The sequence below is a fragment of the Xiphophorus maculatus genome, chromosome 5, assembly GCF_002775205.1.
Source record: "Xiphophorus maculatus strain JP 163 A chromosome 5, X_maculatus-5.0-male, whole genome shotgun sequence".
NCBI classification, from domain to species: Eukaryota; Metazoa; Chordata; class Actinopteri; order Cyprinodontiformes; family Poeciliidae; genus Xiphophorus; species Xiphophorus maculatus.
The window spans coordinates 16,379,735-16,401,280 of record NC_036447.1 but is presented as its reverse complement, the minus strand read 5'-3'; the positions used below and the strand labels follow the sequence as shown (position 1 = coordinate 16,401,280).

The following is a 21,546-nucleotide window of genomic DNA, read 5'->3' as shown; positions in this document are numbered from 1 at the left end:
TAAATGATGATAGTTTCGAGTCAAAAGATTTATGAATAGCCGACCGTTTGATTGCAAAGATTTCTTCATACAATCCATGTGAAAATGATTTAGAAGGCTTTCTGCACACCCCTTTTTGATAGATATGTTGCGCAATATCATTTTCAAATTTTAAACACCATTGTGTTTAAAAAGTTTTAGGTCATGTGAACAGCTGTGAAAAATAAAAGTTTGCTACAAATCAGAAAACAGAAAGCTTGTTATTTGTGTCTTACCACAATCACAATCAGACACCACCAGTGTGAAACTCCCAGACTGGTTGTGTTGGAACGTTTTCTCTTCTGACAGAGAATCTTCTGCGGGGCATCGGTGAAAATCAGCTGATCAGACAGAAATAGTACTGCCACACAAGCTGCCTCCCCTCCCCATCGTTTGGCAGTGTATTATTAGTGGTGCTAATTAACAACTCAACACCAGTGACTGGTGAAGTCAGTTGGGACAGGGGTGGAAACGATGGCGAGAACAAGAGAGGGCAAGGACGTAAGAGGGAGGCAGTATTTCAGCCTGTCGGGCTTAATAGTGCTTGATGTCTCGTCGGACAAACACACACACACACAAAAGTTTAGGTCACTCTATTGTTGCTTGCTTGCATGCATGTGTGGGTGTGCAGCTCCGTACACATCAGTGTTGACAGGGACACAGCTGGGCTAACCAACATCTGGCTCCATGTCCCTACTGGTCCGTTATTGACTTCACACCCCTCAGACTGCAGCCACATGCCAACACTAGATTTGCGCTCATGTTCTCCTTCATCACTGAGGGGCAGCGCTTTGTGCATCTGATCTGTAGCGGTATTAGTCAGTCTAGTGTGTGGGTTCTCTACATCTGTTTAGCTTCCTCCCACAGGCAACACACACTGCACAGCCAGAGCAAAGTTGCACACGGATATTATATTTCACTTTAATAACAGCATGCATTTGCCAAGTCATTGTTTTCACACGTTGTGTTCAACAAGACAACTTTTATTTCTAGTCTGTGAGATAAATATGTGGCATTCAACTGAAAAATGAGTAATACTGAGAGAGAAAAGTGCAGTGTAGGAGAGAAAAGTGCTAGCATCAAAAAACAAAACAGACTGCTCCCACCCTTAAACTCATAGAAAACCAAAGCATCGTTTGACTCAATTTCAGCATTCTGATTTCTATGTAGGTCTCCATCATAATGCCCACATCCTGTCCGATCAATGGGTGCATCTTTAATTATTTGTATTAAATACGCATTAAACTAATAGGCAGTCTGAGCATGCTCAAAGAAAAACTATTTCTACCATTTTAAATTACTGTAGTTTTAGGAAAGATTTGTTTGTGTTTTCTCCCTTTAACTGAAATTATCATAAAAAATATTGTTATATATTTAGTCAGGTAAATATATACCTGACTAAATATATAGTCAGGTATATATTTAGGATCATCATCCTTGATGATCATCAAGGATCATCAATCATCCTTGATGATTTGAGATCAAGGAGGGATTGATGTTTCTCATGACGTCACTAAAACACTATAGCATGCTGTCACTTCCTGTGATTCTAGGCACTGCGTCTGACCCCCGGGGCGGCAGATGGCTCAGGCATGTAATCAATAAACACCCAGCTGAGTGAACACCAAAAGCTTGTCCTTACCTGATGGGACATCTTTGTTACAGAACTGAGCAACATGAAGTCATGACTCGCGAAGGACTAGCTCAAATGTCTGTGAGTCAACACCATCAAACCCCACGTGCGAGGCATTCTCCAAAAGACACTCATGCCTAAAAAAGCCATTAGATAAAGTTTCACCTCCACGGCTGAATTTAGTTAAAGAATCAGAGCACCGCGTCATCTGTTTTTCTGAATTTTACTACACAACTGAACTGCTTTGGTTCCAAACAAAAAGCTGTGTTAATCAGACTGTTGTCCACATTGATTGTACCTGTTTGGTGAATCTAAATTTTGTGTGATAGACATCTAGATGTCACGACTTGGAGAAAGTATATTACTTTCAAAGTGTGCTGCTTGGATTTCTATTTGACCACTTTTCTTGCTAAAGTGTGTCTGTGTGAGCTGCTACAAAAAAACAAACAAAAAAAAAACTGAAATGTACTAGGGAAGAGCATGTACTGTCCAGGCGGACTGCAGATTTATTTTTAATACCCAAGCCGCCTTGTGCCTCCTTAACACTGCATCTCTGCTGAATATGTGGAAATGCCAGAAAATATGGCACACTAACACCCACCGACATGTGGTGCCTGACGCCACTGCGTTGCCATGATAACCGACCATGCACCCTGTGTTTCTGACAGCTGTTCCCATGGCGCCCGGAACTGGCTCAGCCCCCTGGCCTCCCATTGGCAGGATACATCTGTTCTCGGGGGGGTCAGAGGTCAGGTGTATGACGTTCCTGCTCTGTCAGTGTCATGTTGTTTTTCATTCCAAGGTACAGCTGCGGGTTTTTCCAATCCGCACTAGTCATCCATGAGTTAAATTAGAGCCTGTCTGAAGCATCTTTTGGGAAAAACAGGGTGGCAGTTTGAAGTTATACTGCCTACGGTTTATTTGATCTTAGAATATAGAGCTGAGCTTTACATCATGTTAAAATGTTATTCCCTCATCAAAAACAAACCTGGAGTGGTGCTTTGATTATTTCATACATGTTTAAGGAATACTTAGATCTGGCCGCCATTCGGGGTGCCTAACTGGCGCCTATTTGCCCAAAGTTTCTCCTTGGAGCTCGAGCCCCCAGTTCAGCTTTCGCACCACCTCTCTCCTCCCGACACTTCCACTTAGCCCCACCAGACTAGTGGCAACAACAATTAGCAAACACTTTGTGGAACTGCAAGTCTGGTGAGCTTATCCAACAAAATACAACGCTCCTTAGAATGGTTGTAAACGGCATAATGACGGAGTATGATGAGTTGTAATGATGTGCTGAATGGTGAGTGTCAAAGAAAGAGAATTTCAAGGCATCAGAGGCATTTATGATGCAAAGACAAATTTCTTTTAAGTTGTTTTTGATATATACAGCAGCTTCATAACAAGTGACGGTAACACAGTTACCTCATTGTGGTATAAAATGACACTATGTGCCTGGAAAATACATAATACCCTCCTTTAAATACCACAGGATACCTTCATAGTGGTTGTCATGATTGATGGTTGTTGTGCAACCATATGCTGACAAGAAGAGGTACAATCACTCTAAATATTGATCTAAGGAAGAAAAACTGAAAACCTTGCAAACCACTGGAGCACAGGAATGGCAGGTAAAGAAATCATACAGGAAGCAAGGCAGGATAAAATGATGTTGTTTAACATAAGGACCTGACAAGGGACTGACTGAACTGAGGTATATTTATGTAAGGGAGGTTGATTACTGTAATCCTGTACAGATAAGTCTAATTACAGACTGATGAACAGCTGAGGGAGAGCTGAGGCACTGAGGAAAGTAAATGTGGAAACACAGAGTCTTGGAGAAAAACTCTGCAGAAACAATGACAAGAAAACCTTTTAATCAGTCAAAACCAAACCACCATGCTGCAGCCCTGTGAAACAATGGGGAACAAAATATTAAATGTATTGCTAATATGAGTGACAAATTAATAGACAAGTAAGCCTTGCTGTTTACATGGCCTGACTGGAAAGATATATTTTTTCACACAGGAAAGCTCCTTCTGCCTATAAGATGTCCAGCTTTATGCCGATAGACTGTATTATTGTTGTTGTAACTGTGAAGTCCTCTGGTCAACTGTTGTTTTCATTGACAAGTAACTCTCCATTGCAAATATGACAATGGCTGAAAGGTTCTTAAAATAGTGTTTGTATATCTTCTTGTTTCCCTCCTGCTGGCTGGAAGCTTCAGCCTCTGGAACCGTAATCTGTGTTTACACAAAAGTAAAGACACCACAAGCATTATGTGATGTGACTGAACTGTTTTTGATAGAACCTGACCTCAGATATCCTGAAGGATAAAATCACTTTATGGTGACTCTTATGTCTCAAGTATTCATTGGACATTTCACATCACAGGCGGACTGTCCCAGCCTTTTCCACATACCAGCTGATTGGCTGTGACGAGTCCCAGACTGCCAGTCACCTCCCTGTTCCAACTGAGCATGGAGGCTGTCTGTTACTGCAACACTTAAAGCTACAGACAGCTGAACAGACTCAGACCATGAGCTAACAACATTACATAAATAAATTTTTTTTAATTCATGGAGTTTGAATCACTTTTTGAATTGCGTTGAGGTTTTATGTGGACAACTTTCCTGAGTGCAGACTGAGAAATACGGATTTTTATTTATTTTTTTTGCTTTTACACCTTAATCTGAGAGCATCGCTACTTGGATGTGGATGGGTCATGGTGGAAGATCCTTATTTGTTAAATTATCTCTACAAAAAGAACCTTCTTTCATCGCATGAGGAGTTACGTTTTCACTCAATTTTCCACCCAGCAGCTGAAGGTCGTATCTTCAACGACATGTCTGCTTTCAATAAACCCAGGTAACTATTGAAACTTCTCAGGATCACAAGCTTTAACTAACTAGTTGTGTTAGAGTATATTGACAGAAGTATATCAGTACAATAGGAGAATGTAGATTCAATAGGTGATGGACAAACTGGCAGCAAATTTGTGAATGAAGAGGTTTTTACTCCTCTGGCACGGTGGTTATAGAGCATGTCTGCATCCTGTGTGTGAGGCTTCCCACACTAATGCACTATTCTTTGATAGTTAAAACAGCAGCGTGGGGTTTTTTGCTTGTCCTGATTTAGGTGATGGAAATGACCCTCGCAGGTCATTTCCATCACAGCCAGGAAGCGGGATGAAAGGCTGAGAGCAACAGAGAAGCACCAAGTTTTCTTTAATGAGAATAAAATTTATTTTTTAAACAACCCTTTCAAGTGCAGCTCTGATTGTCGGTAACATTGTTCTCTATTGCTGTAATTTACAGTACCTTGTAAAACATTTATGTCCCTTTAACTTTTTCAGATTTTATGACTTTTCAACTTCAGATTTCAATGTATTTACCTGGAATCTAATTTGCTAGACCAAAATGTTCTAAAACATTTTATACCAAGAACCACCTAAGAACATACCAAGTTTTCCAAGTACCATCATTAGAACAAACGTAGAATCCAGAAAAACTACCTTACCAACCCTCAATAGGAGTCTCTAGTTTATATATTTTAGATCAACATTATTAGACTACAGTACTTTTTAGACTCCTGTTCTTCCAACCGAGAAATGGAATTAGACCAGAGGACACTTAGCAACCCTGAACAGGAGCACCTAGTTTACATACTTTAGATCAAGATCCTTTTTCTTCTTTTGGTTTATTTTGTTTGTATTTCCTTTTAATTCCTGCAAAGCACTTCGTACTGCCTTGTTGCTGAAAATGTGCAATATAAATAAAATTACCTTTACCTTCTACCATCTATTTGGGATACATTTTAAAGGTACTGCAACTTAATTTGGTCTTTTGTTCACATTAAAAGAAAAGAAAAAAAACATGCCTCCTTTTCTTGCTAAGTTGTTGTCCATAAAATACATGAAAGTTTGAGGTTGCAAAGCAGCAAAATTTGAAAACGTAAGCAGTTTTATAAGGAGCTTTATTTATTTAATATTGTTTTTTACATTCTTCTGCCTCATGTGGGAGTTTGTTTAAGGGTAATAAGGAAAAACTTGTTGATCATGTGTTAAAGACACCAATGTCTTATAGTAGATTTTCTAACCTCTCTTACAGGACACTGCACCAGCAGTTTGAAAGCTACAAACAGGAAGTGCGTCGCATTGGGGTCGAGACGCGACGTCAGCAGACGCAGCAGAAGGACGACGCTCCCACCTGTGGCATTTGCCGCAAAACCAAGTTCGCTGATGGCTGTGGTCATCTCTGCTCATACTGCCAGACCAAATTCTGCGCTCGCTGTGGGGGGCGGGTATCTTTGCGCTCCAACAATGTAAGAATCCTTAACTCTAAATTCCTCCTCTTTACTTCTTTACACACTCACCTCATCCCTGCTGTAGATAATATAATAGCTAGTTCTTCTGCTTCTGTGCTGTGTTTGTATGCTTTTTCCTCTTGCTTCCTTGCACACTTTGAAGAAACCAAAGTGTCCCAAAAGAATGGCTTTACTCCCGACATAGGCCTTTCAAAGCTTTCTTTTCAAATGAAAATGAGGGTTTTAGTGTTGTGGAATGATTATGAACTGTAGCACCTTTGCACACTTGAACATGAAAGCACACTAGTTTTGGCTTTTGTGTTGTGATGGTACTGTATTTGTCAAAGTAAGCATGTCAGCCTTTGATTGTGTTGCTTTTCTCAAGCCACATCTCCAGGACAGCACAGAAAAGAACAAGGGTAGCTAGCTTCAGGCTGCATTTCACTCAACTTCAGAATATTATTGTTACCATAAAAACTGAGACACTGTGTCTGTTGATGTCTGCAGACTAGCTTAAATGGGCAGAGATATAAACAGACAGTGGAACACATAATTTAAAACAATGGACTTTCAGGGATGAAAATAATGATTATGTTGATAATACAAACCTACTAATATTTCTCCTGATTAGACAATGATTATCTTAATCCGTTATCTTTCTCTGGGCATGCATTCAATTCTCAGTTTTGGTACATGCTTATAGCCTCTTTTTCAGCACACTTGTGACCTTATCCTATACATTTTAGCTGTAAACAAAAATATTTTTGGTGAAACAAAAATTGGAAATCTGACCTACTGAAGACAAGTCAATCTTGAACTAATAGATTCTTCACTGATTTCAGATTCGTTACATCACTGTTTGTGCTTTTAAGAAGCTTTATTCTGTTGGCAATAAACAAATAAATTGAAGCACCTAATTTCAGTTTGTAATATTACATCCAGACCACCTTAAATGAGGTCAAGCTTAAAAAGTGCAACAACACTGAAACTAAACTGGACTACTCTACACTGGACACAATTTACAACTCACTGTTTTCACAAATGGCATCGTTTACCAATCTTGTCAATTGAGATTATTTACTGGAGCTGAATAATCTTTTGAAACAGTGAAATAGTTGTTTTCTTGAGTGCCTAACCAGAGGTGAACTTTGGCGATGTCATATCCATCTATCTATGACTACTGCTAACGCATTAGCAAGCATGTATATGCCATCTTAACTTGAATACTCTTAGTTTCACTTTTTGTTTTAGTGTGTAGCCTGTCGCAAAGCTTTCGGATGTAGAATTTCTTATAGCTGAACCTAAAATAAGCCTCTTTATCTAGCTACAGGTCTGCTATGTTTCCCTGTTAGAGCTATATTTTAATCCCTTGCATGGCTAAATTCATGATATAAAATTTGTGATTGGTGCACATATAGGTTTTGCTTTACAAAGTCTGAATATTACACTAATATGTGACTTTAGGAGTTGTGATAAAACAGTGGAAGAAAATGCTCTGAGAAAGCTCATCTTTTAAAGTGAAAACTTCAAAGTTACACTGTCTCTACTTAGTTAAAATCTGTTAATAATCTTCTGGATTTAATTAGATAACTAATGAACACAACACATGAATACTCTGACTAGCAACAGTCATATTTGAAAAGATTTAAGAAGCAAACCCCCTAGCTATAAATAATAAAATAATGGTAAGGTTGCTCCAGATTGGAACAGTGTGATTTCCAACCCATAACCAAACATTTTTGTGCTATTTTAGGACCCAACCCTCCTCCATCTAAGCCTTCTCTGGGCTCCCCTCCAATTTAAGAGAGAACACTCCTTCTGCTTACTTTACCTGAATCTCAGCCCATCATCCTCAGCATGCTGGTGGCCAATCTGTTCAGTGTCCACTCATCCCGGCTGGGACTAGAATCACACTGGGAACACATATACCCAGGTCTGAAAATATCACTCAGATTATTGGATAAATATAGTTTCCCTGCTGGTGAATTCATTCATCTCTCTTTAAATGCAAGACATGTTAAAATGTGGAAGTGAAAAGACTAACATGATCATTGACTACAATGAATCAAAGTGAAATCAGACTGCCTCACAGTGAATTGTAAATCACAGAACAAATGTTTTTTTGCGCTCCCAGTCCAATAATTGAATCACCTGAATACCATCACTTAATTTGGTAAAATTTGTGCTTTGCCTAATATACTGAAAAAATCTTGTCTTGTTTTATTAGCTCAAGGCTTGTTTTTTTTTTTTAGTAAAATCTTACTTTAAAAGGCTGTTTTCACAGTTCTTTCTTATTATTGTTTGTTAATTAATTCATGATAAACACTAGAACAATAAATTAAGGAAAACATTGCACACTGCATTAAAACCTAATAAAAATAATACATTAGAATGAAACTTTTGAATACTACCAGAATCCCTGAATGATGAAAACTTACATAGGCACAATTAAATGTTGCAGTGGGAATATTTTATTTGTGGAGGACCATCCAATATGTAAGGGTGATCAGTCAAGTTACTGTTCTTGGTTTACATCTTAAAACAGCCAGCTGTCATGAATACACCATCAACTGGTTATTATTATAACTTTGTAGAACTAGGATTTTAATTTTTGCTTCAGCTTACAGTAAGCGTTGGATATTTTCTTTATCTCTTTTACTAGCTGTTTGTGGCAGAAAAGTAAGTGGTTCCTTGTTCAGCCTCCTTTATCACAGTTCCAATTGTTTTAACATTATAACAATTTCTTTAGATATAAGAAAGTTAAGCAGAAAACCTATTTCCTTCTTGCCGTTCAATGATTTATGATGATAATCAGGAACAGCCCTGAATATCATGTCATATTAATTCGGCACAACAGTAGAAAGCAATTGATAACTAATTTAATGCTCATGTCTACTCAACAAAGTGTGTTTTAAAATTCTTAAAATATTCAAATTTGTTAGTGATACCAGTGGACGTTTGTTTACGTGTTCCCAGTAATTAACAAGTCAAAGTAAAGTTAGATTTTCTTCTACATTTCCCTGTGTGAAATTATCCTACAACAAAATGAAGGAATTTATTTTAAGGTTTCTATTTTTACACATTTTAAGTAGTGGTTTTGAAAAGGTAGCGAGGTACCACACAAAATTTATGTGGTATAAATAAGTGCATAAATATTAAGCAGTTAAAAGAGTAAGCATGTACTTAGAAGGCTAGAAAGAAAGAACATGGAGGAATGTGGCTTTTGATTAGCTGAGTTCCTCCTTTTGCAGGGGAGGAGTAGCCTGATGTCATGCCAAGCTGGCTCATGCATGTACCTGCAGCAGCATTTGCATTAAGTTGTGTCCACCATCTCAAGACTCACTAAATATGAAGTATGTTTAAATATCCTGCAGAATGCAACTAACAAGTTCTGCACCACATCCTCTGTCTCCCTTCTTTCTTTTGCCACTTATTCTTTCACAATATCCACATCATTCATGTGTGGATATTTCCCTTCCCCTGCATTTTACTTCTTGCATCGTTTCTGCTATCAAAACATGTCTTCCTTTCCTCTTTTCTCCAATCCTTTTTTTTTTTCATTTTTTCCTAATTCTCTCTGCTACCTGGACTGCATGCCACAAAGGAGGACAAAGTGGTTAGCATCTCTTTTGTGTTCTCTCTGTGCCACAAATGTGATGTGTTTGCCCTTTAAGGGTTAAAAAAAGACACTGGCTGCTTTCAGATCTGGAGCTAAGACCTATCACAAGTGTTGACATGTCATGAAACATCGTTGGAAATATGGATAACTGTGTCATGTAACCTTTTGCCTGGTGTGTAATTTCCAATCTCAAAGAAAGAAAAGGAGATGAAGTTATCAAACCCAAGAGAGAAAGCTATCAGTTTGGAATGAAGCCAGTGTTTGCATAAATCCACTGATGGATTATTGAATCCACTGAGCAGACGGAGTCCGTTCAGTTTATGTCTCAGAGCGTCTATCATACTTTTCTTCAACTTTTTGGGTTGGAAACCCGCAGCTGATGTGATCAAAAGCATTTTTTTAAATCTTCATGACTAACCCTGTGTCCATTGTTTGTCTCCTCCCCTTGCAAAGTGTCTCATAGTGAAGGACAGGGTAAGGACTGTTTGGTAACAGATTATTTTTTTGCATGGGTCACAGATATTGTTCCCTCTCCCACATTCAGGTCTGTGCTCATTCACAGTTTCAGAGGTGAAATGCAGGGTTAGGATCAATTCTTTTGGTTCATATGGTTTACCATAGCTGCGAATGAGTTCACACACTGAAACTCCACTAAGAAGCAGACCAAGCATGAGGAATAACACAAGCTGTCTTCAGCATCTGACCCTCTATTAGCAATCCCGACCCTTCTTCCCATGGTTGTGGGCATGACTGTGCTGGGAGAGGGGGGATCTTAAAGATTAGATCTGGGTGATTGGTACTGCAACTAGCATGAATATACTGTAACAAATAATTTTTCCCCACAAAGCTTTCTCCTTAAAACACAATGATGCCTGTGCACGTTTCCCTGTCTTTGTGTTTGAGACGAGAGCAGCCTTACCACGGGGAGACGGGCTGAGTTCAGGTTCATTTGTTCCTTTTAGTTTTCTTTAAGAAACGTGTCCAACTTGGCCATCCATCGAGTTTGTTACTACTATTACTACTCTAGCAGGCCAAAGGAAGCAAATCAAATATTACCTCTAGAGCAGGGCTCTTCTCAGCCTCTAAAGATGGTGAGTATTTCAGTATTTAAAGGGGCAGTATTGTATAAAATCGACTTTTTTGAGCTTTACATCATGCTATAATGTTATTCCCTCATCAAAAACATATCTGAAGTGTTGCTTTGATTCTTTCATGTATGTTTAAGAAATTCTTTAATCTCTTGTGGCAACTATTCAGCTGTCCAAAATGGTTGAGAAGATTAAGCACTGCCTTAGAGGACAAAGCTCCTCCTTAAAGCTGCAGTTTCCAAGCATCAGATCTTCCGTCTCACAGAGCAGACTTCCCCCACTCAGCTCCTTCAGATTAGCCAGAAGTAATTAGCAAACACCTGGTGGAACTGTGTCTCCCAAGCTCATTATAGGAGCTACTTTTCCATTCAATGCTGGTAAAAGTTAAAGGGTTAATAGAGGAGCGCTGTTGTGATAACATCCTGAAGGCGGAGGACAAGTTTCTTAAAGAGACAAAGGCCCAATTTTAAAATGTTAAACTACAAAGTCAAATTTCTTCCAAGTCATATTTGATAAATATTGGGTTTTTATAACAACTCAAGGTAACAAAGTTACTGGATTGTGCTATAAATGACAATACGTGCAAAGAAAACACAAAATACTGTCCCTTTCAGGTCAAGGTTTAGAGTCAGCGTTTTGGCCAACCGGTACATATCGTTTCAGTTGTTTGAAATAAGTTGACTGAGATGGAGAGTGGATGGGTCTCTCAGGCCATTTGCTCCACCCATTGACTGGTGTGATCTGTCAAGAGACGTGTTTCACCTTCACTGCAACAACTTAGTCAGACAAAGACTCCTCAATTCACAAGACCAGAAAGTTCACCCCTAAAAACAGTTCTCATTTACAAGCTTAAGAGTTTTACTTTATCAACCTATGCGTGTGAAACGTGTTTTACAATGTTCTTAACTCATCTGGTATTGTATTTCGAATTTAAAATGCCATCATAATTTGAAACAAGTCATTTGAACAAAAAATATAGTTGCAAGAATATCTGGCAGACCTCAGTAGACAAAAGGATGTATTCTACCTGATGAGTGACAGGTTGTTTTTTCCCTTTTGTTCTGCAAAAAGTATCACCAGCTTTCAACAGATGGTATTTTTTCCACGCAAACTGCAAAGACATAGTATTTGAAGATGCAATATTGTTTGCTCTGGCTGCAATTAGCCTAAATATAAACAAATTGTTGTGTTTATTCTAAAATATATTCATTATTGTAGAAAAGGTTTTTTTTGTTCAAAGTTTCTTGTCCCTTTTCTCTTATTTTGGTTACACATGTTTTATACCAAACTGATTTTATTATCAGACAAACATAAGCTAAGTAATAACAAATACACCAAATTATTATTTAATAATCAAGTCATCCAAACCAACTTGGACATTTGTGAAAAGTAATATCCCCCCCTAACCTGATAACTAGTTGTGCCATTCTTGGCAGCAACAAATGCCATGAAGCATTTGGAATAACTGGGAATGAATTCTAACTCCTGCCAGACCAACACTTATTTTAATAAATCTTTTCAAACTATTCAGTGTGTCTGTAATGGATACCTTCACTAGAGTTTAAGAAAAACCAAACAGAACAGTTTTAAATAACATTTGCATCTCAGTCTTGTCCTATCATAGCAGCAGTTTTTTTTATTTTATTTAGATCTCTGTCAAAAGGGGGGCAATTACTTTATCACAGGAATTTTGCCTTTTCTCCTTAATAAATCAAATTATTTAAAAACAGCTTTTTGTATCATCTTAGGTGACCTTTCTCTGATAAAATTTGTTTCTTGATCTGCAGTTGAGCATAGAAAAAAACCCACAAGTCTCTAAGGGAACAACTACTTTTTCACAGACTTATTGACTCATTGAAATTTTGGCAAACTGCATAGGTGCAAAGAGATACTGCTTCAGGGGCAGATCTGCCTGTGGCAGCACAATCTTCCACAGTATGTGATCCATCATGTTCAGTGCTGTTATCCTTCAATGCAGAAGATATTCCTTGTGTTATTGAATCACCTTGCTCTTATAATGCTTTCGTTAGCTTTTTACTTCTACTGCTAAGTTATTCTCTGCAATATTTGATATGCAGTGAGCAAAAAAGGCTAAAGGCCTTGATAATAAAATCCATCTCTTTTGCAATATGTCATGTACATTTCAACTAAAGAGCAAATCTGTTTGACAGAAATATATATGCACAAAGAAAAAAACTGCAACAATTAGTGTAAATGTGCATTCCATTTGACAAATCCTTTGTCAAAAGGTATGCAAAAATACTGCAAAAATTATAGAATAATAGAGCAGATGTACTTTAATAATCCCAAAAAAGGAAATTTGTTTTTCATTGGGCCATAGGAAATAACATATATAATTCAGTGACTATAAATGGTGTAATATTTATGGCCACCTCATTCTTAGAGCAACCCGTAACTGGTCTGTGTGAGGAAGCTGATGTCTGTTACTTAGTCCTTTTTGTGAAGCAACTGCCCTGCTTTTGTTGGTGTTGTTGCTTGCTAAAGGCTCATTGTTGATGTGTGTTTAATGTCAGCTCCAGATGGCTCCCAGAAAGGAAACTAACTGCTGACAAGCCATGTCCGTGTAGAGGAGCAGCACTGCCTCCCAGTGGAGGACAGACAAATGCTGGGGTGCTAAACACATATTTGGTGCCAATGTAAAAAGATTTGTTCAAAAATATTTGTGTAATGTGAACTATTATTTATGATCAGACTTCTTACTGAGTCACATTTTAGCTCTTCCTTAGGTGTCTTAGGCTTGTCTGCGTATTTTAGTATCTTGTCAGCTTTGAATAAGTTTATGTGTGGTAAAAGTAAAGATGCACTCAGACACATCCACAGAAAATGTTTCTGACTTTCTGCTTAAAGCTGACACTGCACTTCCTATACCGCACTGTGTACTGCATAATCTTAGTCATGTTTGTCAGTACTGGATGACTAACCTTCTCTGATCACACTCCAGCTCTATCTTCTCATCCAGCTCAGATGCCTCCATAAAACTCCTACAGAGCCTGTCCACTTATGTCTCCATTTAGCATCCTTCTGTTGCAAGTTTCTATTTCTGTAGCCCCCTCCACCCTCCAAACACACACGTTTGCTGTCGCATTATCTCAAAACCGTGCACATACTGTTTAATAGTGATAATCAAAACTAACGTCCCCATTTAGATTTTAGGAGATGCCCCGCTCAGAAGCAAAATTCCTAGTTGAAAGAAATTTATTCTAAATCTAAATCTGCTAGTGATTTGAATTATTTTGAACTTCATTTTAATATGTAATGTTGCACTGGTAATTGTGCTACCCGAGTTCATAAAAAATTAATTGAAAACACGTTTTAGAATTACCCACCCAGAATGAAAAAGTAAGAAAAATAATATTTTTCTGCTATTATTAAGTTGATCATTCTGTGTCAGGTCAGGAAAGTATTCTGATTAAGAAAGTTATTCCTTAAACTATTATCTGTTTAAGGATAATAGTTAATTACCCCATTTGCATTTTTAGCTGCAATTCAAAAATAAGAAACAATATAAATAAGAAAAGAACCTTCAATTTTTGGTATATTAAGGCTGTAGATTTTTTTATGCTGTATATACCATGAGATTTGTCAAGCTTAGATTTACCTCTTTGTCGATACACTATCCATTCCTAAAAGACCAAAAGAAAAAAAAAAAATTCTGGCACTGTTCACAATTCAGTGTGGTTCACGAGGTAGCATGCGTCATCCTAAAATCTCTACCATGCTTTTGTCCATTATTGCCACCATTTTTGAAATCCTAAAATGCGCTGATAAAACTCTATCATGTCATGTTTTTGACTCTCATTAAATGGCCATCATTTGTGTCGAGAGCAGTGAAAAACAGCTAAAAGTCGTCTCCACGTCCGATGAAAAACAAATGAAGAACTTGTGCATTTACAGCCTCAACAGCTGTGCTGTTGTGCTTTCAGCTGATCTCCACCCTCACCGTGCTTCCTGCTTGTAGAGTTGATCTACTGCCTTATTAAGAGAAATGGAGCATTATGTTTTTTGCGGTCGTCTTTCTTCCAACCATTCAGGATTTATCACTCAGCCATGAACGATGGCACTTTACGCCTGCCGCTGCCTCATATGTCATGCTGTCTGGTTGTGTGTTGAATGCTGGGTTCCCTGCACACTCCCAGAGCAGACTGCCCCTTCCTCACTGATCTATCACCCTCATGACGCCCATCCATTCTTGCCCTTTATGGAAAGCTGATACTCATTTAGCGGCTTGAATGAAAGCATCTCACTGCTGTAAGCAGAACTGCTGCAGCGATGCACGACTTCACCATTTGGTTAGCAGATGCACAGAGGAAACATGTGGGTGGCAGAGGAAGGGGGTTGGTTTTTAGCACAGACGTTTGAATGGCAGATGTGTGGTGTCTTCATTTGTCAAATCAGACAGGTGTACCCTGCCTGTATGCTGAAGAGACAGAATGACATTGCAAGGAAAAAAGGAAAGTCAAGAAAAGGAAGCAAGGGGAAAAGGGGTTTTGTCATGCTATAACTATAAACCTCAAGCTATTAGAAGCGTTTTGCCAATAAATGGTTTATAATAAGTTTTTAAAAATAGCCCAGAGTTGTGGAGATAAACTTCTAAAACAGTGAAGTCCTGCAGGTTATGGCAGATACATATGTACAAATAAAATTTAATTACATTTTTGTTCATCCACAAGACATATTATAGCTGTTTTTGTACCCCAAAAAATATGTACATGAGAAATTCTGGGTCCAAATGAATTTTTCAAAGAAACAAAGTTTTACCATTACATATTAGAGTAATCTATTCTAACAATATAGAAGCATAGTTAATCCAGATAGCAATTCTAAAAACTACTATCTGTGTGTATCCCCGTAGAGTGAGAGCCTACTTATCTTAACTGAGAGACCTAACATAAAACTACTGTATTCTTTCTAAGGCAGAACTGGTGTTTTGAAAAGGATAAAACAGCAGCTCTAACATGAAGGTGCAGGTGCCTAGCTTTCCGTTGAAGCACTTCAAATGAAAACCAAAAAGCCTTTGCAAAACTACAGATTTGTTTCTTTATTTATAAAAAACTAAACAAAAACTGATGCTGCAAATAGCCAACAAAGTGTTCATTTTTCAGTAACAACTTCCACACTGATGAGTGCAGGAGTTAATGTTGCTTACTACCTGTGTCTAGTTCATTAACTGGTCTTAAAAAGATTGGGATTTATAGTTCCTGATGAGCTAATCACTGATGATGGTTTAGTACCCATATGTTGAAATCTGTCTTAAAAGCTCAGCTGACTTTGCTGAATAAACATTTGGAGACAACTCAGAAGAACAGCTCGTTCCATCAATTAGTTGGAGAAACATGTTTAAGAGAAGATGAGGCAAGCTCTGGTGCTATTCAGATGACACAAAATGCTTTGTTTAACCCAATGACATTATATACAGATTGGTAGGTAACGTAGCAGCTATTCTATTTGTTTTCAAGTTATTTCCTCCTGAAAATGTCAATTCTTATAACCTTTAAAAATGTCTATACATATACACACACCCCCCCACCCCCACGCACACAGGCACACACATATACATATATACAGTATATGCTAACAGTAAAATTTGTTTTGAGGAAAAAACATATAATTAAATGCATATTGTGCTCCAAAAGTAAAGAACTTTCAAGGAAATGTGTCATATTTGTTAGTAACTCTGGGAACTGAGGAGAATCCTGAAAGTGTGTTACAACCCCAGAAATAAGTGATGCCCATTGAAACCAAGTATTTGCTTTACTATTAAGGCAAAAAAAAAAAAAAAAAAACAGGAGAAAAAGAACAAACACAAGGAAGCTCTAAGCTTCAGGGTCTCCAAAGCCAAAACAACAAACAAAACGCCCCCATATAGCTCTATCTTTAACAGTAACAAAAGAGTGCAGAGCCTGAGCTTCCTGTCTACCCACAAAACAAGAGAAAAGGGGATTAAGCAAAAATGGCAGAGAACCCCTACCAGCTTTCACTGTGAACAAAGAAACTTGCCTTTTAGAAGTGCACAGTTACTCACAGAGAACTAATCACAGCAGGCTGCTCAAGTGCACAATGCAGACAAGATCACTGTAGATCAAGTACCAGGAAGAAGAGGCTTGACACTTTGAGATGGAGTTCTTTAAGCAGTGGTTGATGATCTGCTACAGGTCTCAGCGGTGGCAGTCAGACAGAGCTGATACAAAAGCAGACAAAAGAGCTCTCTCGTGAGGACAGCCCCTAGAGGTCAGTGACTCTATTGCAGTGGAAAGTTAAGGATTGTGAGCGGGTATTCTCAGTTAATGATGAGCCGAATAATAGTGAGAAAATGAAAGGATTACTGGCCATTTCTAATCTGCTGGCCGTCAGCTGAAGAGGAAAGTCAGAGGGAGAAAGAGGTGGCAGTGTGAGGCTGGGCGGCAGCCTGACAGCTGTGCGGAGCGCAAGCAGCTGATTTAGCTTTAGATTAGTCTGGACATGCGCCAACTGGGATTCAATCAGGCCAGGATGAATGTGGTTTGGCACACTGAAGGCTAAATGCTAAACTGACTGCTAAATGCATCTCAGTGGCTGTCAAGGAGTAGCTTTTTGGATTTTTCTAAAGGCCAAGGAGCTGTTTTTGTTTTTTGCAGCGGAACACATAGGACATCGGTGTTTCTTCGTTTCTTTGGATTTATTCTCTGCAAAATAAACCAGAGGGATTATAAATGCGGAGGGAGATAAATCCTGTTTTTGTGCTGTCGAAGTGAGATGATATTCAGTAGCCATGGCTACATGTAAGTATTAGAGGTCTGCAGAGGCTTTGTGAAGAAGAATGAAATATCCTTTATGTCCTTTAATCGTATTTGAATGCACCAGTGTCATTTTTTGAGAACAAATCATGCATCTATTTACTGTGCATCGTAAAAAAACATTGTCTTCTTGTCCAGCAACATTAAACTTAAAAGACCAACACCTAAAGAGCTAAATACTTTTGGTCACAAAACCAAATATTTATCTTTGCGTGACCTAAAATGACTTAATACATTAATAAATACAGATTTGTTGTGTTATAAGAATGCATTAGTGATACAAGTTTTAATTAAGCAGTTTTTTTATTTGTTAGCTATAGCTGAATTAGCACAACTTTCAATAAGAAATTTAAAGGTATGTAACTGATATTCAGTTAAATGTTGAAAAAAAATAGAATGTGAATTATTTCTGAATTAAGTTTTTATTTTTAAAATAAGCTTCCCTCTGGAGTTGTTTATCAACAGATTAACTTTCAGTTTACTTGGCCGCTTAGCTATTTTAAACCCTCTAGTAATTTCTCCTATTTCAGGTTACAATTCTCAACAACAAACTATTTCATGCATTTAGCCAAATGACTTTGGCTTTTATGCCTTTTGGAAATAAATAGTCATAAAAAGTTCATATCTCAAATATAATTTCACTGACCTGTACACATCTAGAAAACTGGATATTAAGGCATATTTCCTTTTGCTATTCAGATCTCTTTTTGGGATAGTTCATCATTATCCAGCAAAAAATGCAGCTAAAAATATTTTGCATATGCTTTTTAATGTGTTGTGTTTTCCCCATCAGTATATGTGTTGTTTGTTTGATTGCATTTTCTACCTTTCCAATCAATAAGGCAGTTTTGAACATCTAATTTTTAATTGAAAACTTGAGTATGCATTTTCTTTTAATAAAGTTCCTTGAGACGATGTTGCCCATTGGCATAACATAAATGAAGTGAACTCAGTTGAAACTGAATTCAAATAAGCAATGTTCTGCAGTAGACATTATTCAGTGGAACCACAGAAGTAAATTATTACAAAATTTGAGTAAAACAATGATGCCAGTGTTTGCTTTACGTCATTGGTTGTCGGGTACAAAATATTCTTCTGACTGGTTCAAACTAACTGATGATTGGTGTAAAATGACACATTTCACAGAGTGACTTTTTTTTTCTAATTTTCAGGTACAAAATGAAAAATAAAGGTGCAAAATGACCAGTACTTTTCCCAAAAATTTCATATGTTTTGCAGATTTTGGTTTTACATCACTTTAATTTATATAAAGCTCAATTTAGATACAGCCTCTCTTCTGGGTTTGGTGTGAATGGAAAAGGGGCATGTTCAAGGAGGAATGCTAAACATTTTTAAAACTAAACAGGCAAAATCACCTCCCATAAACTGCTATTCAATTGTTTTATGGTCTATTTATTAGTAAGTTTTATGGTTCTTTTGCTATTTATGTTTTGCAAAGTATATGTTGTATATACCAAACCACTGATATCTCTCTCATGTTGAGACAATTTATTTCTGTCTTCTGAAATGAGTCTGTAAAACATGTGTTTCCTTTCAACCTTTCAGGTAATGTGGGTTTGCAACCTGTGCCGTAAGCAACAGGAGATTCTCACCAAATCAGGAGAATGGTTTTCGGGGTCAGGAGCACGGCCCGGGAGCCTGGGCTCCTCCTTGAAAGACCCGGCCACAGGAGGTGAGGGTCAGCGTGACAGGAAGCTTCTCCGCTCCAGATCGCAAGCTCCGCCCTCCAGCACAAACGCAGGGCCGCTGGACGGGACACAGCTGCCCGCCGGAGTCCTCCCTGCCAAATCTGGTGACACCATGCCTGGCTCTCGCTCCCAAAGTGAACCACCAAAAGAAAAGTAAGTCACAAATTGAAAAATTGGATTTTATATGTTTCTGTCTTTATACCTAATGTCCACCATTTTCCACTTTAACATTAAGAGCACTAGGAAAAAAGTTCAGTAATACCTTGTGATACAAAAGTTTTAGATATTGATCCAGGCCTTTGTTACAATCTGTTCAGATTATTGCCATGAAGTCTTCATTGGGAATTTTTACAAAGCACTTAGAAACTCCAGGATTTCCAAAACTCAGCTACTAACATTTAAAAGATCCTTCTTCTGATCCACAAAACCCTCAACCTTAGGCCCCTAGTACCAGTTAGTTAGACCTTCCACACAAATAGGGCACTATGATCCTCATTCATTGGCTCTTTGCACAAACCTCCATAGCTTTGGGGTTGAGCTTACCTTTGTAAACTCATCTGAGGATGGCAATGTCATATCACTGAACTCTTAAGAAGCTCCTCAAAACATAAGACATTTACAAGCTTTGTAAAGAGTCCTTGGTTTTATTGAGAGGCACTGTATAAAACTAATAAGTTATTATAACTAATGTTGTCATCCACATAATATTTCTTATCCTTGTAAATTTTCCTTTGATTCTGAATTATTAATCGACTGCAAACTTATTTAGCAATAAAAAGACAACGTAAAATAGGATCTAAATAGTTATTGCTAGAAATGTGTGTTTAGATTCGACAACAAGTATTGTCTCTTCTTATCTAGAAAAAGGCCAGTATCCCTTCATGAGCAAAACGGTAGGGGAGGGATGGGACGGGGCAGTGGTCGCAGACCTCCTGGCAAGCTTCAGTCTCAGTCATCCCTGGATGAGCGTGTGAGCACTGGAGACAGAGAGAGACGGTTCGGAGAAGGACGGCGACTGGAGAAGATAAATTCTCAAGATTATGAGGATGGGGAGGACAACTTGAGGCATACAGGGATGCACCGCAGACATCCGGAGGATGAGGAACAGAGGGAGAGGCAGCGCCGTGAAGAAGAGTTCCAAAATCGTTATAGGAGTGACCCCAACCTGGCAAGGTATCCTGTAAAACCACAAAAAGAGGAGCAGGAGATGCGAATGCATGCAAAGGTATCCAAGGTACGGCACGAGCGACGGCACAGTGATCTTGCGATCAATGAGGTTGGGTTGGGACCAGGTGAAGGAGGTGGTGGGGGAGGTCATGTACCTCCAAACCGTCTGGCCAGGAGGGGTGGAGGTGGTGGTGAGGGAGAGCGCAAGGGCCTCATTGAGAACCACCGAGCCTTTCCTGTTGACAGGACCGCGGGAATGGGAGGTGGACCACCACCTACAGGAGGTGGAGGGAAATCAGGGCCCCAGACTGGAGGGCTGGTGCCTAACAATCAGGGCTCAAACAACTCCCGTCCAGAGACTGGCACAACAAGGGACAAGGGTGGGGACCCCCTGTTGAGGAAAGACTCTCAGAGCTCAGACCAGTCCGATTCTTTGCGGCCGCCCCCTCCTCGGTCATACAAAGGCAAGCGCGGAATCAACAAGAGACAGATGTCCATCAGCAGCTCAGAAGAGGAGGGCGGTTCCACACCCGAGTACACCAGCTGTGACGACGTGGACATGGAAAGCGTCAGCGAGAAAGGTCAGTCAGACAGATGTGTTCAGTCCACTTACTTACTAATCTAAATCTCTCTGAACTCCCATGCCATCCTTTCCTTTTTGAATACTATTGCACAGCCATTGTGATAGTTATTTGCTGAATCTCACCTTTTCTTAGTTATAACCATCTGCTTCTCTTTGTTTAGTGCATTTAAACTAAATTTGATCTCTGCCCTTGCTATCCTCTCATCATCGTCCAAGTCATGGCAAAACACATTAACTTGCATTCTGTGCTTGTAAGACTAGAATCAGTGGAGTAAATGGTTACAAGGGTATTTGTAATCTGATCTGCAGGGACTGCAGACAGCACTGATAGATTGTGCAAAAGGTCAAACACATTTTTCAAGCTATGACAGAGTTGTTAACCAGAAGAAATGTGATCCTAGAGATGCATCAAGACAGGGTAATTTCATATTCTTACCACAACAATAAAACCAGTTTTAAAAAATACATTTTTTAATCATTTTGAAGCAGAGTGAGAATCCAATCCCTGAGACTGTTACATTATCAGTACTTTCAGTGTCTGGACTGTAAAAGTAAATGCCAAGTGATGGAGATGTTGCAGCCACTCATCACAGCGTGCATTACTATATCTGTGCGTCATCTACACCTCTGTGT

At 38.7% G+C, this 21,546-nt stretch overlaps 1 protein-coding gene across 10 annotated transcripts in view; it reads left to right on the top strand.

Annotated features, from left to right (window-relative positions):
* LOC102223557 (regulating synaptic membrane exocytosis protein 1-like) overlaps positions 1-21,546 on the top strand; it is a 68,062-nt gene that overhangs the window by 12,092 nt on the left and 34,424 nt on the right. For all 10 annotated transcript variants that reach the window (XM_023333527.1, XM_023333517.1, XM_023333519.1 and 7 more), the window contains exons 2-6: positions 5,758-5,971; positions 9,558-9,569; positions 10,026-10,046; positions 19,021-19,316; positions 20,025-20,911. In XM_023333527.1, the coding sequence (XP_023189295.1) occupies positions 5,758-5,971; positions 9,558-9,569; positions 10,026-10,046; positions 19,021-19,316; positions 20,025-20,911 (1,430 nt within the window). The remainder of the gene's footprint in view (positions 1-5,757; positions 5,972-9,557; positions 9,570-10,025; positions 10,047-19,020; positions 19,317-20,024; positions 20,912-21,546) is intronic.